At 43.9% G+C, this 18,518-nt stretch overlaps 1 protein-coding gene across 2 annotated transcripts in view; it reads left to right on the top strand.

Annotated features, from left to right (window-relative positions):
- The window catches only part of GRID1 (glutamate ionotropic receptor delta type subunit 1), an 840,295-nt gene that overhangs the window by 554,155 nt on the left and 267,622 nt on the right, over positions 1-18,518 (top strand). For both annotated transcript variants that reach the window (XM_066349531.1, XM_066349530.1), the window contains one exon: positions 9,279-9,449. In XM_066349531.1, coding sequence (XP_066205628.1) covers positions 9,279-9,449 — 171 coding nt within the window. The remainder of the gene's footprint in view (positions 1-9,278; positions 9,450-18,518) is intronic.

Genomic DNA, 18,518 nt, shown 5'->3' with positions numbered 1-18,518 from the left:
CATATGGAAAAATAATTCAATAATTAATAAATAGTAATACAAGAATAATCTCTCTATTTTGCATACTCACAACTGTAAACTTACTTTTGCTTTACCCTGTATATGGAGTTTGGAAGATAGGTTGTATATCCCAGGAAAAGGGGAAGGTCCTATGCTAAAGAATGAAAATTCAGTATACAAGGTTTAGTAGTATGTCTTTATGGAAGAATAATTAGCTGAGTGATACTCTGAAAAGGAAAAGACCTAAAAAAGCTGGATGTGATATATTTAAAAATATTTTTAAATGAATCACTTAGCAGTCAAGAGTAATGTGCACAGAGTACAAATTAAAATAAAAAATGAAAATTTTAGGAAATGTGTGAACTTTAAATTTAGTTTTTGCTTTGTCTATTGGCCAAACCATGGAGATGTTGAGATTTTATTTTTCTGGCTGTGTGGGGTATAGAATGTAGGAGATGAAGTGTAAGAACCAATCAAGTGTAGAGCCTAATGAAAGATTTACACAGAAAGACACTTAGAACTCAGTGTAAGGGCTAACTAGACATGAACTCACTGTGCAGAAGGAACACCAAGGAGAATTTTCTGTCTTGGTTTTGAAGTTGCATGGAGGGAAGAAAATTTCTTAAAATTGCCGATCCTCGTGCAAGCTTGTGACCCAAGTCACACCTGTGCTGCCTAACGAAGCTCACAGGGATATTGAGTATTAACTTGTGTGGTCACAGATTAGCAGTACTCCTATGTAGGTTGCAGAAATAAACGTAAATATTCTCTAAAGTAATGCAAATTCCAATCAGACTTCAAATAATTTATAAGAAAATTCTAAGGAAATTAAAATTGCACACATGACAAAAAGAATGAAGAAGAGGAAGGAGGAAGGAAAGAAGTAAGAAAGGAGGAAACAAGGAAGGAATAAGCCCCCATGAGTAAGAGGCAAAGAAAATAAAAGGACTGTTTAAAAAGATTTGAAGAGACTTTCATTATTAGAATTAACGGGCATAGAATATTAAATAAGTAGGCTTAAAAGAGCTTGAAAATATGATTAAGGAATGAAAGACATTTTGAAAAGAAGTGGAATCAAGAAAAAAACAAACAGCAACAGGAAATTAGAAACTTAATAATTGAAGTTAAAAATAAACATCAAAGTGGACACATATATAAAGAGAATCAATGAACTGGAATATATGAAGAGATTATTTGTGTATTTACTTTTTAAATTGAATTTGTTAGGGTGATGCTAGTTAACATGGTTGTACAAGTTTCAGGAGCCCAATTCTAAACTTCTCCGTACAGCATATTGTGTGTTAACCGCCCCCCTCCCCCAAGTCAAGTCTATATGAAGAGAGCATTTAGAATGCAGCTCAGAGAAACAGAGGTAAAAATGTGAAGGGGAGGTGAATACATATGGAAGAACAATAAGATCTAACCCATTGTTGACTGAATTTCTAAAAGGAAATAGAAGATAATGGGGGAAGAAATAATGTTAAATGATATTATGGTTTTAGAATTCTCTAGAATTATTGTAAGAAACCAAATGTCAGATGTGGGAAGCCCAAGGGTTAGGAGCAGAATAAAAATTTAAAGGTATATACCTAGGCACATCATAGTGTAACACTGCAGAGCACCAAAGACAAAAACAAAACAAACAAAATCTAAGGAGCATCCAGAGAGAAAACATTGGTCATCTTTGAAGGGGTGGGGGGTGGAAGTTAGATTGATTCCTGCTGTCTGGAGGTAGTGGGCTGAATAACAGCCCCAAATAGAGCCAGGGTCAAATTCTTGGACACTGTGTTTGTTAAGCTGATGTAGCAAAAGACATTTTTCAGAAGTGATTAAATTCATGATCTTGAGGTAGGGAAATTATCTTGGATTATCTCTGTGGGCTCTCAGTGTAACCCCAAATATCCTTTAAAAAGGGGGGCACAGGGAGATCTACTTGCAGAAGAGAATGCCATGCCACCACAGAGGAAGGGATCAGAGCGATGTGGCTACAAGTCACCAGAGGCTGTGAGAGACAAGAAACAGATTCCTTCTAGAACTCTGGAAGGAATGCATCCTTCTTTGTGATAATTTGTTATTGCAGCCTTAAAAAACATACATTGCACAAGCATGGAAGTTGGAAGACTGTGTTATATCACCCTCAGTGTGCTAAGAGAAAATAGTAGTCAATTTAGGATTTTATTTTTCAAGAATGAAATCAAAATCAAGGTGTTTTCTAGCAAACAAAAACTAAGTTTATCACCAATAAACCTGCATTAAAGGAAATTAGAAAGTACTTAAAGAGAAGAAAAATGATCACAGGTATAAGATTTGATGTCTAGAAAAGAATGTCTAACAAAAATATTGATACATACTGGGTTCAATAGACAAATATTGACTTTATAAAGCAATGAAATTATGCATCCCAGGAAGGCATAATGAAATATAGAATTAAAATACTGGACATTGTTATCATATTACTTGGGAAGATGGTGATTAGAGGTAAATATTGAAGAAGAAAGTAAAAGTATTGATTAACTTAACACTTCGCTAAGTATGTATATTAAAATTTCTAAGATAACCAATGAAAGATAACATGAAGCATATAATTTTCCAAGAAGGGTAAAATAATGAAAATAGAAAACAAATCATTTCAAGGGGAAGCAAAAAAAGAAAGAAAAAATAAAATAAAACAATAAAATATGTAATATAGAAAAAATGATAAAAATAAATTGTCATATATGAGTAGCTACAGTCCAACCATAGTCCAAGATTTCTACTAAAAAGTTAAAAATAGATATAAAAAAATCAAGTATATTTTGTTTACAGGAGTCCCAACTAAAACGTGAGAGAGAAAAATTGCCAACAAAAATGAAAAAAGAGAAGGAAGATGCTCACCAAATAAAACTGGTACAATTGTAGTGTCTCCATATACAAGAGCTGTAGGAAAAGATACATTACTAGCCATAAGGAGCATATAAAAATAATGATGAAACATTTAGTTCAGCAAGGAGTTATAATTCTACATCTGTGTGTAACTAACAAAATCCTCAAAAATGTGTTCTTTTAATTTTTGAAAATATAGGCTGAATGTAAGAAGAAAAAGAGACAAATTTTTTATATAATGGTTCTAAAAATAGACCACGGACCAGCAGCTGTACAGTGAATGTACATGAAACATTCGTGCAAACAGAGCACGTGACAGGCCACAAAGCAAAGCTCAATACATTTGAAAGGGTTAGCACCACACAGGCCACATTCTCAGGTCACAATGTAGTTATGTTAGAGACTACTAGGCAACTAAGAAGGGTTACTAAAAAAACAACTTCACGTTTGAAAAATTTTGAAAAATCCATAGTAAATTACTCATTGGTCAAAAATAAAACAAAATGGAATTGTGAAAGAGTGATACAATGTATGTATATGACAACTCCTGAGACATAACTAAAGCTGTGCTGGGTGCAGATTTGTTATCTTTTTTCATTTTCATTTATTGACTTGGGGAGGAGAGAGAAAGAGATATATATATATAGAGAGAGAGACAGGTGCATCAATGTGCTCCTGTATGTGCCCTGACCGGGGATGCTTCTGGACGATGCTCTAACCAACTGAGCTATCTGGCCAAGGCTCAGATGTATTTTCTTAAATACTTCATTAGATAAGACAAAAGATAAAAGGTTCATCAACTAAGCTTTATACCTAGAAGGTTGGAAAAATAACCACTTAAAAAAACAAAAAAAAGCAGGCCCTGGCCGGGTAGCTCAGTTGGTTTGAGTGTTGTCCCAATACACCAAGGTTGCAGGTTTGATCTCTGGTCAGGCACAGACAAGAATCAACAAGTGAATGCATGGAGGAGTGGAGCAACAGATCCATCTCTCTCTTTCTCTCTCTTCCTTTATCTCTCTGCCTAAAAAATAAATCAATAAAAAAATATCCAAAGTAAGTGTCAAATAAAAATAATAAAGAGTAGACATGAATAAAATAGAAACCCAGCATATAACAGCATCAATTAAGCCTAAACTTGTTTTTTAAGAGGATTTATAAAATAGAAAAGCTTCTAGCATCAAAATAAGAGAGGGGGCACAGATAAATATTAGAAATGGATCAGGACACAGAGCTTTAGAAGCATGAGAAAAAGTAGAAGAATTAGATATGAACAATTTATGCCAATCAAAAGGAAAGTTTGGACAACATGGCTGAATTTTTAGAAAAAAATAAGATTTAAGAAAAAGAAAGAAAAGCAAACCAAATGCCTATAAAATAAAGGAATTTATTAAATAATAAGAAAAAATTCCACAAAGAAAATACCAGGTTAGATGAGTTTATAGGCTAGTTTTACAAAACATTCTAGAAACTAGAGAAGATATTTGTAGCATATGACAGACTTTCTAGAGCTAAAAACAGTTCATCAAATCAATATGCAAGAGACCCAACCTGATAGCAATTGGACAAAAACAAAAACAACAGAAAGGAAGCACAAATGATTCATAAATATATGAAAGATATTTAATCCCTTTAGTAATTAGAGAAGTAGAAATTAAAATCCAATGGTGTGCCAATTCATACTCACCAAATTGCCAAACATCAGAAAGTTGTACACTGTCACATGCAGCTGAGGATGCAGAATGACAGAACTTTCTGTATCATACTCGATTATAAATTGGTGCAATCACTTTGGAAATTTGGATTACCTAGGAAATTTGAACATGTTCTTATTCCTCTAACAAGGACTTCTATTCTCAGTATGTACCCTAGAAAAATTCTTATACAAGTGCACCAAGATGCATACACATGAGAAACGTACATAGAAGCTTTGTTCATAATAGCAATCAACCCAAAACATTCAAATGGTAATCAGCAACAGAGTAAATAAATGGTGGCATAGTTACATGATGCAATTGTGTGCAGCTGTGAAAATAAATGCATGGCACCTGTCACCACAAATAAATCACAGAAAGCAAAAGTTAGACCAGTGGGTTTTAAACGTTGGTGAGTATTGGAATTGCCTCGAGAGCTATTGGAGATCACAGAGGCTTTGCTTGTGGAAGTGGGACAGGGCTGGTCCTCCACAATTTCATTAGTTCCCAGGTGATCCTGACACACGATAGAGCCACTGAATTCAAACAGCTGCAGGAGGTATGTCCATCAACTGTCCCGCTTACACAGAGCGAAGCAAACCTTACAGGTTACACATTGTGTAGGCTACATCCGTAGTCATAACCCAACAGAGTCAGGCTCTTGGTGAAGAGGAAGGCACTCATTAAGCATTGGGAGGAGACATCTGACCAAGATGCAGGTTGTATTTTATTTCTTAGCTTGATGGAAGGCACACTAAACTCATTTCATTGCTCATACTTTGATATTTGTAATGTTTGCAAGTTAAATACATTTTACAATGTAAACTCAAAACGTGATAAAACAAGCAAGATTATTGTGAGTCTGTGCACTCCAGTGAGCGTCTGGGTAGGACATGCTACTGCTGTCTCCCAGCTGCCTTGCCAATGCCAGGGAGGTTGGTGGAGGTTACCTAGTACCTATTCTTTGTCTTGCTGCTTGTGCTCCTCAGCATCACCTTCTGGAAGGAATGTTCCACTGGGACAAAGGGCAAGTTTGTTTTCCAAGTGGGTTTCGTCAGTTGGCTGCTTGGATTGCCCCTGCGCCCTCAGGTGGGTCCAGAGGCAGACTTGGAGTGCAGCCAGAGCCTTGCCTGGCATGAGTGAACAGGGAATGAGCAGATCCTGGCTGGCACCCCTGTGGTAGGAAAGGGACTCAATGAGACCAGCAGGACTGGAGGGGCCTGGCATGGAGCTGCTGGCACTGACTGATGGCACACGTTTGGAATTCTCCAAAGGTGAAGTCAGGACACATCCCTAGGAGAACAGGGGACCCTTTTCATGGCCCCAAGGGATCTGCGGAGTTGCTTCTGTGGATTCATATGTTCCTGTGGCAGCTACATCTGCACCAGATGCTGAGAGCAGGCCCAGAGTGAGCGGGAGGCAGTCGCAGGGAATTGCACATGAATTGTGTGCTTTGACCCAGAGTGAGTGCACGAGAACTGGGTCCTGGGAGACAGGAGGAGCTCCAGAAATCCAGGTTGGAAGAGCTGTGCCAAGCACTCATGGAGTCCTGGGTGGGCGGAATGATAAAGGAACAGTCTGCAGACCAGGCAGCTGGGAGCAGGGGCTGAGATCGCTCTTCTCAGGTGCTGCCGCAGATTGCCAGGGAAAGGGATGGTGGCACTTACCAGAAAAGTACTGTGTGCCCTGTAAGTCAGGCTCCCTACAGATTCCCAGCGTCCTGCTTGGGGTACCGGGGTCAGCACTCAGTGCCACTGACTTTCCCTCTTGGAAGTTGAGGATCCAGGAGAGATTTAGTAAAAGAACTTCAAGAGTAAGTGAGAAAAGCAAAGGTATGCCACATAGCCATGTCCTCTCCAAGGTAGGTGTTCAGGCTCTTATTAACTCTTTTTGCATAATTCAAATTATGTTCTTCAGACCTCATGTTTTTTTCTAGATTAAAAAAAAATTCCCTCCCCAAATCCTCTATATACTCAAGTAAAGCTAGATACTCTACTCATTGCTCTATTTTTACAATATTCCTTACTGTTAGATCAGGGTGTGGATTTCCTCACCCCCACTATCCTACACTTGGGGCAGGTCCTCTGTTAGCAGGGCTGCTCAGAGCAGGGCAGGGCACCAAGGCCCAGGCTCAGCTCCATTATCAGTACTGGTTCTTGAGCCCAGCTGGTTTCTGAGCCTGTGTCACGTCACGGTCCTGAGGTGAGAACACTTTACTGTTTCCCTACCTTTGATTGTCAGCTGGTCCCCATCCAACAAGATCATCTTCTCTTAAAGACTTTGTTGGCAATACATAGATCAGCAGTTGAATCCCAGATTTAATCTGTGACAATATTTTAATTCTTTTGTGATTACTATAATTCAGCATACCTGGGAACTATTATTGATCATTCTAAAAAGATGCAACTCTTAATTTTCTTACTTTTTCCCAGATCTAGATGTGGTTTCATGTGATTGTCCTTAACTCTCCTGTCAGATTCCTAAGACAGTTCCTGAAACACATTTGTAAAGCCAGGAGCCGCCATTGTGACCATGCAGGTTTGCATTAGATTCGGACAGATGGTAATGAAACAATGGAGCCCAAAACTGGTGGGCCATCATCTTTAATCCTAGTTTGCACCTGGAGGGCAAGTAAAAACACACACTGGGCTCCAAAACCCACTCATTCAGTGCTCATAAAGCTACTGACTTATCTGAGTTTCCTAGAATCAAAGATTTCTAGCTCGCCAGCCTTATTCACCTCTGTTCCCCATCTCCTTCTCTCTGCACAAACTCTGCACAAACTGGCTTCTCCCTCAGCACTCCACCATCTTGGCTGCTTCTCCTGGCCTCCTCCATGTGGTCTTTTTCTGCTCTCTCTCTAATGCCAATCTCAGGAAAGGAGAGAGCAAGCTCCTAGTCTGCCCCCCCCCCTTATAGCGCAGAAATCAAAACCCTTAATCCAGTATACAAAATAGGAAGTCTCTAATACAAAGTCACTTATCTGAGGCATGATGGGATTGCACCACCCCACATCAAAAAGGGTGGGAAAGGCTTAGTCCTAAAACCAAGCCCCAGGCTACAAGGATCCTGCCTGTCCACAGCCCACCCCCAACACACATTAATATCACCTGGGCAACAGGCTTCCATGTGGACAGCACCATCTTTAACAAAGTGAGCATAATATATTTTATCTGCCCAACAGACCCTTAAACATCTTGCTCTTAAAGTGACTTGAAAACCAATGATCACTAGTTTCCAACCTCATTAGCTCCATTTACACCATCTCATTGTCTCAAAGCTAGAATGTATCATGCTCCAGGAGGAAGACTAAAGAATATGGTTATTCACAGTTAAAATCTTGACTTGCAATCAACCACTGATTTGGTCACTTTTAGAGACGGGGGACCAGAAGTTTTCTTAACCTGACTCTCCCCCTGCTGAAACCCTTGCTTCGCACGCATTTCCGTTTTCATAGTTCCTGCTCCGCTTTTCAGCCATGGAACATTCTTAGCTCCCGGAATCCTCTCTTTGGAAATTTAAAAAAATGTAAATCTGATTGTGGCTTGCTAGTGCCTAAGATCTTTCAAGACATCCTCATCGTTCTTAGTGTGGGTGTTTTAGCCAGATTTGCTGATCTGCCACCAGCATCTGGCCCAGGACACTGCTCCAGGGCTGCCTGTGACCACCCCTGCTTTCTGCCAGCGGCCCTGCTCCTTCCCAGTTCCTGGAAACCCGTGGTGTTCCACAATTCCCGCTGCCTCTAAAGAGAACAGGGTGCCCCAGGCGCAGTCTGCACTCCCACACCCTCCCCTGCCCTGTTCAGCACCACTACCGGCTCAGTTCAGCACTGGCCTCCTCCCCTCCCCCCTACATGCATGCACGTTACTTAACAATTTCATCCTTCAGGTTTAGCTTCAGTGCTACTTCCTTAAAGAAGCCTCTTCCTGGAAAAAGCTCCCTGTGCTGTTTCTATGCTGGAGACTGCTCATTTTCAATGGGATAATAATAGGCTCTTCCTTGTTGAATTCCTAGGGCTGAGCACCAAATGAGATAATGTATGTAAAACATTTAGCACGCACTCTAACAGGGAGAGCACAATGGGTTTCTTTTGTCTATTTTCTTATTGCATCATCAGCATTTTCCATCCTGTGTTGACCTTGAGCATCACTGGATGGGGTTAGGCCTGACTCATTCACATGTCCTCCCAGGGTTTAGCACTGAACAAACCACGGAGGACCTTTTGGGTAGATTTCATGCTGTAAATGAATGAATGGGATATATTTTCAAAATCTGTATGCAAATCTTTTTTTTAAAAAAGAATCTTTTAAAGAATTAGAGGAAACTCATTGCATTTTGGTCAGTGATAAGAGAGGAAACCAGTTGTCCCTGTCTACGTCAGCTCAGTGACTCTCAATAGAAAATGTAGCCTTCACTCCCAGCTAGTGCCTACTATGACTTTTGACAGCACTGGTTCTTAAGAGCTTGATCCATGGAAGCCAATGCATTGGTGGTTTAGCCTCTGTCTGACATCTTTTTCTGGCCTTGGGGATGATGTTGAAGAGTACTGTTTGCATTTTAGGGCTCACAAGTATTATTTGTAAACAAGCAGCTATTGAGCCACATGACTGGGGCCCAGTCCATTAGTCCCTTTGGCACCAGCTGTTTAGGCTGTCACTTCCTGATAGGCCTTTGGCAGAGAAAGTTCACGAGTCAATGGTAAGCAGGGTCTGATTATCTTCCCAGGAAATCAGTGACCCGGAGATTCTGGACCTGGTCCACAGTGCCCTTGGCAGGATGACCGTGGTCCGACAGACCTTCCCATCAGCCAAGGACAGCCAGAAATGCATGAGGAACAACCACCGCATCTCTTCCCTGCTCTGCGACCCTCAGGAAGGCTACCTCCAGATGCTGCAGGTCAGTGCCCACCTCCTGAGCTCCCTCCAGGAGGGAATCACCTTCGTGCCCTTGACCTGCCCATCAACTTTTCTTATTAGAACTCTTGTTATTTGATGACATTGAAACCAGTCAGCAGGATAGGACCTCTTAGCAGCCCTAGCCGGCAATTATGGCTGTTGTCAGTAGGCAGGTCCTATTAGCTCACTGGGTGCCTCTTGTATTAAAGGAAGTCGCACGCAGAGGGAGGAAGGAGTTTCTTGTCTCCGATGCTTCTGTGACGACTGTGTTGTTGGGGGTAGTTCACTTAGCAGGCTTGGGGATGGAGCCTCCCTGTGAGGAGTCATCATTTTGAACCTTTTTTAGGTTCTTTCCTGTGGGAAGTCCATAATATGGACATGGCTCTCGTGAAACAACTAGGGCCTGGACCAATCCTTCTGCTGAATACTGAGGCTTAGGTCAACCAGGACACTGCTGGAGTCGTGGCTGAGCAGGGAAGGTCAAGGGGGCAGCATGCCTGTTCCATGCCTTCCAAGTCAAGAGGAACAGTGTTTTCTGGTCAGTCCTTCCACTGACCCCTCAGCCGAGGTACAGCTTGGGGTAGGATGTGGAGCTATGCACCTGTCACAAGAAGTAGTTTTATCTTAGACGTTTGGAGGTAACAGCAAAGCATTGTAGAAACTGTCCATTGGCAGCCTAGAATCTGCTTCTCCATTAAGAATCTCATGCACGAGAAACTTTCATTTGGTACTTGGTGGGAGCCAGGTGACCTAAGGAAATTTCTCCCAACTGGGTTTGTGAAAATTGCCCAGAAGTCTGAGTCTGTGACATGCTTGCCATTCAGCATCTAACACTAGTCACATCATTTTACTCAGCCAGGTATGAGGGGTGGAAACAGGGTTTCAAGACAGAGACAGGCTGTATCTGCCACCTGCGTGTCAGTCCCAGCCCAGAACATTTTGGTTTCACCTATCAAGAGATGCACATTTGGGGCAGAGGATTATTAGAATCTCTTGGGTGGGCTGAGTCCATGTAATTTGCCAAAGCATTGACTCCATTCTACAACTTGTATTTGGCACGGGGTGGGGGCTGGGAGGAAACAGCCCCAACAGATGGTAAACTCTGGAAGCACGTTCTGAAGGAAACACAGCAGACAATGGTTTCTCTCTGAAGTAACGCCCACTCTCCATGTTCACTGCTTCAAGGAGCCATGAGAATGCCTGGGTCTTTCTAAGATGGTGAAGGATTTGGTCATAGAGTGGACCAAAGGTCTCTGCAGGACCCACGGACTTGAGAGCCCTGGGCATACAGGACGGAAAGAAAGGCAACAGGTTTTCTATTTTTGGATGCCACTGGCTTGCTCTGCTCTTCTCTGTTCTGGGGTTTGGAAGAGGAGGCAAGGGCCAAGTTCGTCCTTCTCAGTGTGTCTCTATCTGTCACCCTACTGTCCATGTGGAAAAGAATGGAGTACGTGATGTGCTCAGGCAGTGTAAGCCCCTCCCACATCTTCACCAGGGCAGGACAGGGAGGGACTCCCTCACCCTCTGGAGCCACACCCTGGGAGGTGTCCTCAGGCTCTCTCTCCTTGGAGGGCTTCAGCTTTCTTCAAACACATGCCAGCCTTGTCACCACCTGCCCTGTCCCCCCATCCATTTGTCTGGTTCTTGCCTCGTCATACAGCACTTCTACCTGAGGAGCAGAGCAGGGGCCACTTCCTGTTGCACAAGGTGGGATGGGGGAGGAGGAAAGCACTCCTCGATGAGGCCCAGGATTCCTCGTTTTGCACGGAGTCAAAGATGCAGGTGGACTCATTGGTTGCACAGCAGATACACTGGACGTAAAGAATCTGACCTGGAACATAAGACAGAAAGGGAGACTGATGGACTGATGAGGAATCCAGTTGAGGCCATACTGAAGTGACCCACACTCAGTAAGTGTCAGGCACAGCTCAGAGGGGTGTGAATGGTCACCATCAAGTGTGGTCAGTGCAATATCAGTCCTAGAATCCTGGCCTCACCACCTCTCTCTGTTCCTGCAGAGACCCAGGCACTATAGACAGAGCACGATAGAAGAGCGGCAGCCCGGAGACCGTGTCACGGGAGCAGCAGCAGATGCACCCACTGTAGCAGTAGCAGTAGTAGCATCCATAATAGAGGAGCAGAGCAGGAGTGGGAGCAATCGTCATAGCAGCAGCAGCAGCAGCAGCAGAACAAGAGCCAGACTGCTTGAGTCCAAGTTCCAGTAACTCCAGTACTAATTGCTTAATCATTATTTGTCATTCTGTGTCTCAGTTTCCTCCTGTGTAAATTGGGGATTAGAATATTACCTAGATTTTGCAGTTTTTTTTCTTCAGTTGAGAGGAAGAGAGATAGTGAGGCAGACTCCTGCATGTGCCCTAACCGGGATCCACCCAGCCACCCTGTCTGGGACCAATGCTGGAAGACCGAGCTATTTTTAGCACCTGAGGATGATGTGCTTGGACAACCAAGCTATCCTCAGTGCCTAGAGCCATGCTTAAACCAATAGAGCCATTGACTGTGGGAGGGGAAGAGGGAGAGAATGGGAAGAGGGAGGGGAGAGAAGCAGATGGTTGCTTCTCTTGTGTTCAATTCCTGATAGGGAATTGAACCAGGGCATCCATACACTGGGCTGACATTCTATCCACTGAGCCACCAGCCAGCCCCCCCCCCCCGTAGTCTTAATGGAAACTAAATGAGAGAACATATAGAAAGCATTGAGAATAAGACTGGCCTAGTAATGGTGTCATTATGGAAGAAGTGGCCACATGTGTCCCAGTATTTCCCTAGAAGGGCTGGACATGGCCTTTTTTTGTTTGTTGTATGACACAGTGCATCTATCTTCCTGAGCATGCCCTTTAAAAGCATCTCAACAGGTGGGAGAGCATTCCTCATCTGTCTGGCTCCATATCACAGGCGCCACACACTGCTGACCATCCACATCACTCATGCGGGCACTTAGAGCTGCCTCTTGTGGAAGAGGAGAGGTCATGTCTCTGAGACCCACTGATTTCTTCACATGAGACCCTGCTCGCCAGAGGCCTTCAGTAAGGACTGATGGGGTGGGTCTGTTAAGAATGTAACACAAGTTAGATGGTCTCTATAAGCCTCTTTATGGGTCTATAAATAAAACACTTTATTGAAAGGGTCTCTATCTCTGTTGCATCTGCTTCCCTGTGTGGAGCTCTGACAAAAGGGGAATCCGGATTTATTTACTCACGCTGCCCGGCAAGCACTGGGCAGCTTGTAAACTCATCCCAATTCACAAGCTATTCCCTCAAGTTTCCTCAGGAGCTGTTGCCACTTCTTCCTAATGACCGTGTAGAAGGTGAGCTAATTTCTGCTAGCCTCTGGCTGGGAGATTTATTGAGGAGACTCTAACACGTTGAGAATAAGCAACTCAAGGTAAAGAAAAAAGAAACCTCTTGTGTCATGGATTATTAATGTCGTCTTGATGAAATGAATAAAAATCCTTTTGGAAATGGAGCTATCAAGTCCATCTTTAGTTCCCCCCCCCCAGATGGCTGCTCTTAGGGTGATATTTCTGGGTGAGAAGTTTTCATGTGGACCATCAAGCACAGGGAGATGTTATAAGATAATCCATCTCTCAGCTTCCCCGTGCACTGGCCTCGGGAACTCTATCTTCTTCTATTAAGTGCGTGGTCAAGGCTCTTTGCACTGTAAAGCCAAGCAAGCACTATTATAGCAAATCAATTTGGTTCCTATTTAGTGGAGAGAAAGTCTCTTGGAAGAAGAATGTCTAAATAAGTGTCTTCCGGCAGCTTTAGAACATTGTGTTTGCCAGTGTTGCCGTGCTTTTGTTTAGTGTCCCTACCAGGCTCTGTCCGATGTTGGTGTTTCCATTCTTCTTTCCTTGACAAGCTAGTTTAGGGCTTGTCGGACTCAGCCAGTAAGAAAAGTGATAACCAACCCTAAGAACTCTGAGACCCTGCTAAGATTTCATGGGCAGCTGTGCTCCGAGGAGAACCTGTAACATACTGGGTCTTTGGAACAAAATTACCTGACTTCCTGAAATCAAAGCAGCAGACATGTTGTCATATCGCTGCCCTATTTATATTCAGATGTGTTTCCAAAGGAAGACAGGCAAGATATAAGCTATATTGTCTGGTCACTATGGAGCCTGATCTTTGAATAAAGTTGAGGAGTCTGATGTGGTTTATGATAAAGTGCTCCCTCAGGTTGGAATGTCTCTTTTTTGTGCATTTTAAAATTGTTGAGTGGCTTGATGGATGGAAGCACTCCTCCCTTGCTCAATCTATTAAAGCTTTTCAAAACTCTGCTTCCTGAATGTGTCTTTTTAAAAATATTTATTTTATTGATTTTAGAGAAGAAGGGAGAGAGAGAGACGGGAACATCAATCTGTTCCTGCATGTGCCCTGACCGGGAATCAAACCAGCAGCTGCTACTAGAACCCTTTCCTCTGAAGCAGCACCGGGCTTCCCCCCTGGAGCTACCTTGGAGGCCATGTCACTTGTACTGCTGGGTTTTGTCCTAAAGACCCAGATGGCACACTCTGCAGCCAGGACGGGGGTGGGGAAGCATGAGCGTCGACGCCTTTGTCAGAGGCAGCTGCCCAGGTGATCTGCTTGGCTGCAGCCGGTTGCCGTTCTGGCTGCAGGTGACCACACGTGCCTGTGAAATGAGAAATCCTCTGCAATGGACCAGGGCCCCTCCCTGCTCTCGGCACCCTCCCCTTGGATTCACCCTGAGCAGAGCACCCGTCCCCTGTCCTCTGCCCTCTGCTGCCATCTGCTCCATCCTCAGGCTGGCTCTGGCGTCCTCTCTCTGACAGGTGGGCAGCAGTTGGCAGAAAGGCCTGGCCTGCGGGTAGATTTCTCAAGCTGGGATGTCTGGGCGTCAGCTTGTCCTGCCAGCTGGACCCTCTGCCAGCTGCTTGTCTGGCTTTGGTGGATGGCCAGAGCTGGTCTGAGGATTGCACCAGAGGTCAGTTCCCGCTGCTCGCCTCTGGAGGTCTCCCTGAGTGGTCTCCGTGGCTGGACTAATGACAGGAGAGAGGAAACTGGGCCGTTTAGAAGCCTAGAGGAAATGTAGCCTTTCTTAATGAAGACGTTTCCCGGAGTTTCAGCTTTGGTAGGGGGCACATGGTGGTCTGGGGCTCTCACCGTGGCCTGCCACTCATCTCCCTTTGCCTTTAAGGATGGATCTTGCCTTGATCCTCCACTGTCTACACCCTTGTGTGTACGCACAGCAGTTATCTGGGCCTCTGAAGCACAGTATAATGAGTCAGGGCTGGGGTACTCTGATATGACTTTCCTACCTTTTCAGAGCACAGAGCACCAAGCACCAGGAGGGCAGTCAGCAGCTACAGGCAGGGCCATTATCCTGGGCCCTCTCCCTTCCCGTCCAATGGAGGGGGGCACAGGTGTCAGCCTGCTGAGATCCAGACAGGATCGAAGACATACAGCGCTCTTGAGTGGCTCAGCACATCTCACTTGGGGAGGGCGGGGAGGAGGATGTGTCTATTGCTCCTGGCTCTAATCCTGCTTCGAGGACTCAGTAAGTAAACAGATCGTCCGACTGCCTGAAGGGGCTGCCTTCACCCCATGTGGCACTGACCCTGATGGGAAGTCGGTGCCTTTCCTGGTTCCCTTAGGATAACAAATCCACATCTTAGAGATGGTGTCACATGTAGGGGTAGGGGACCAGTGGTGGCATTTGCACTGTAGCTGCACAAATAGCCTCTGTTGTGCTAAGTCCTGCCTCTCCATTTTGCTGGCTTCCTTATCCACCCTATGGGTCTTGACGCCCAAGTAAATTCTCCTATTTTCTTATGAAGATCAACTCAACAGTCTCATCAGTGCCCTTGCTCCTGCTGACACAAGGTATATTCCTCAATAAAATATGTTTACTGATGAAATGGGGGTTCTGGTACTAACTCTTAAAAAAATCACACCTGTTTTTCCATCCCTGATCCTCAGTTGTCCTCATGTGATTGATCTTTAATTATCCAGACAGTTTTACTTAGATTGCTCAAGAGCTCCAAGCCCCAGCCAAGAGCTCTCAGCTGAGTTCTCACTTCTGTCTCCCAGTGATGTGGCCTCACTTTCCTTGTCTCCCTTCTGAGGACCCACCTCTTTCATCAGTAATTGACTCTAGAAATCTAAGCCTTGCCAGGGCGCCATCTACCATGGAAATGCATACCCAGAGTCTGACTGGAAAGGGTTGATTCCACATGGACCATACTGGTCCAGAGCTCCTGTATCTGCTTCCCAGCTGGCTTCTAGCATCTATCACTCATATTCCAAGAGCCATCCATCCTCTTTGAAAATAGCTTGGGAGGATGACGTCAGAGTAATGGCGGGGTAGGAAGCGATACCGATAAATCTCCCCCAAAACTCAACAAGATCTTCAACCAGAAACAGAAAAACCTATACTTGGAGCTTCCAGATGCTTCGCAATACACCCAAAGGTATGATTGAGTGAAAAATTGGCTAAATATATAACCAAACCCCGAAGGAAATAGGGAGTAAGAAATGCTCCGCCTTCCTCACTAACCTAAACAGGGCGGCTTTCTCTGGTAACTGTGAATATAGAAACTGAGGCGGGCAAAGGGGGTGAATACATCCAGGCCGCGACACAAACGGCTGAACCAGGCTGTGGCACGGAGATCCAAGCCAAGGAAAATCTGATCCTGTGGCAACCCGGGCAATACAAGCTAACACTCGCGCCAAACCCAAACAAAGAAAGACAAGCGGCGTGGACATTTTACCCGGTCTCCTGGTTGGTGCGCAGTAAGTGGGCGAGAGATTTCTTCCTAAGCCCCGGCAGTGGGTGCCCGTGTTGCCCCACAGAGAGGCAGGGTCAGAGGCCTTTCTGTGGGCCGAGGGCAGAGTCTCTGGGCAGCCCCAGCGCCCTGGGAAAGCCACGCACGGGAGGGAGTGAGAACTAATTCCAACGGTGGAGATTTTCCGTGCAGGAGGGTGTATCACTCAGAGGGAAACGCGGCCGGCCTCATATCCTGGTTTGCGCGCGCAGATAAGGAGTGAGCGATTCCTCCGAGTTCCTCGGCAGTGCGCGCCCGTGTTATCGCACAGAGGGGCAGAGTCAGGGGCCTTTGTGTGGGCCAAAGCGGAATCTCGGGCCGCCCCAGCGCCTTGCAAAAGCCGCGCACGGGGACGGAGCGAGACTCAATTCCAACGCTGCAACTTTTCCCTGCGGTTGGGGGTTTCACTCAGAGCGTGAGACTGCTGGCCGGATATCCTGGTCTGCGCGCGCAGCCAGTGAGTGAGAGTTTCCTCCAAGCGCCCCAGAAGTGGGCGCCCGCTTGTGTTACCGGACAGAGTGGCAGAGCCAGAGGTCTTTGAGTGGCCGGAAAGCCCGCCTGATTATGCTAGCAGCTCTGACTGACTGAGCCTTACCCAGAGCCCTGTGCTGAGTGGAAATAGAGTGGGGAGTTGCCAGCTCTTTGAGCCTCTTACTATCCAGGCAGAGGCAGCAGCAACCCCATAGCTGGATTATCAGGCTACTAATTGAGGAAGGAAAGACTAGGAGAAAGGCTCCAGGAACACGGACTCTCTCACTGTCGGAGCCTATAAATGCTAATAGCCTCGACTGCCAACGAGACTAAAGCACAATACATGACATTGCCATAGAGACTTATCAACTGCAAACCTCCACCTGAGTGTGGCAAAGGGGCAAAACCCGGGGTACAGAGTCACCGACCAGAAAGAGGGAGAGAAAAGAAAAAGCAAGAAGATAACCTCTCAAAATCAAGAATAATCTGCAGACTTTATAACCTATCCCATTTTATTATATTTGTTCGTTTGTTTCTCTTATCTTAATTCTTGATACTTTTTTTTTCCTCCTCCAATTTGGCCGATTAACTCTCTACCGGTCTTACTCTCTCCTCTCCTTGTACACTACCCATAAGTGTTACATCTCCCATTATCTTTTCTCTTCTCTTCCTTTCTCTCTATGAGGGTTGCACTCCAAAACCCTTAACTCTCTCTCTCTCTCTCTCCTTTCTTTTTTCTTCTTTTAGTGGTTCCCTCTTTTTTTTCTCTCTCTCTCTCTTTCTTTTCTCCCTCTATATTAGTTTCTTCCTTTCTCCTTTACATCTCCTCTCATTCAAACCTCAATAACAAACAAATTATCTTATCTGGGACTCAAACTTATGTTTGTGGCATTTTGGGGGGTTTTTACTTCACCTTTTTAACTCACTAGCAGTGCTCCCATCCCTGGCTCTCCATATTATCTAGTTCTTGTTCCACTAAATACAATAGTAATTTTTTAATTTGTCCCCCCATTTTTCCGTTTTCCTCTTAATCCTCTCATCATAACTCTTAGACAACCAACACCTAAAAGCAAATCATTTTATTCTTGACCCAAATTTTTTCCTTATTTGCTTTTTGTGGGTCCATACGCTCTTTTTTTTCTTTTTTCTTTCTTTTTTTTTTTTTTTTTTGCCCCTTTATTACTTTTCCCCAATTCAGGCCCTCCATCACAGGCATTGTTTGTTATAATTCACAGTCCACCACAAGATTTTATCAAGAAAGAGGGGAGAGGAGAGGAGAGGAAAAAAGGAGGGGGGGAATAATTTCCTTTTTTTTTTTAATTTTTATTTTATTTTATTTTTCTTTATTTAATTATTATTTTTTTTTTAAAAAACAACTCTTTTCGATTTTTTTTATTATTTTTTTAAACTTTTTATTCTTTATTAAATCTCATTAATACTATCAACAAAACCACCCTCAGATGCCATTAAGGAAGAGAAAATCGAATATCATGGATACAAAAGAAAGAGAGGTAACACAGCTAGATGAGGAAAAATCTATGGAGAAAAAATTTAATATATTGGAAACCTTGGAGCTAAATGACAGAGAATTCAAGATAGAAATCCTAAAAATCCTCCGAGATATACAAGAAAACACAGAAAGGCAATTTAGGGAGCTCAGAAAACAACTCAATGAACACAAAGAATATATGTCCAAGGAAATTGAAACTATAAAAACAAATCAAACAGAGATGAAAAACTCAATTCACGAGCTGAAAAACGAAGTAACAAGCTTAGCTAATAGAACAGGTCAGATAG

This window comes from Saccopteryx leptura, chromosome 9, assembly GCF_036850995.1.
Source record: "Saccopteryx leptura isolate mSacLep1 chromosome 9, mSacLep1_pri_phased_curated, whole genome shotgun sequence".
Taxonomy (NCBI): domain Eukaryota; kingdom Metazoa; phylum Chordata; class Mammalia; order Chiroptera; family Emballonuridae; genus Saccopteryx; species Saccopteryx leptura.
Note: the sequence above shows the minus strand (reverse complement) of the source record. Positions and strands in the feature narration are given on the sequence as shown.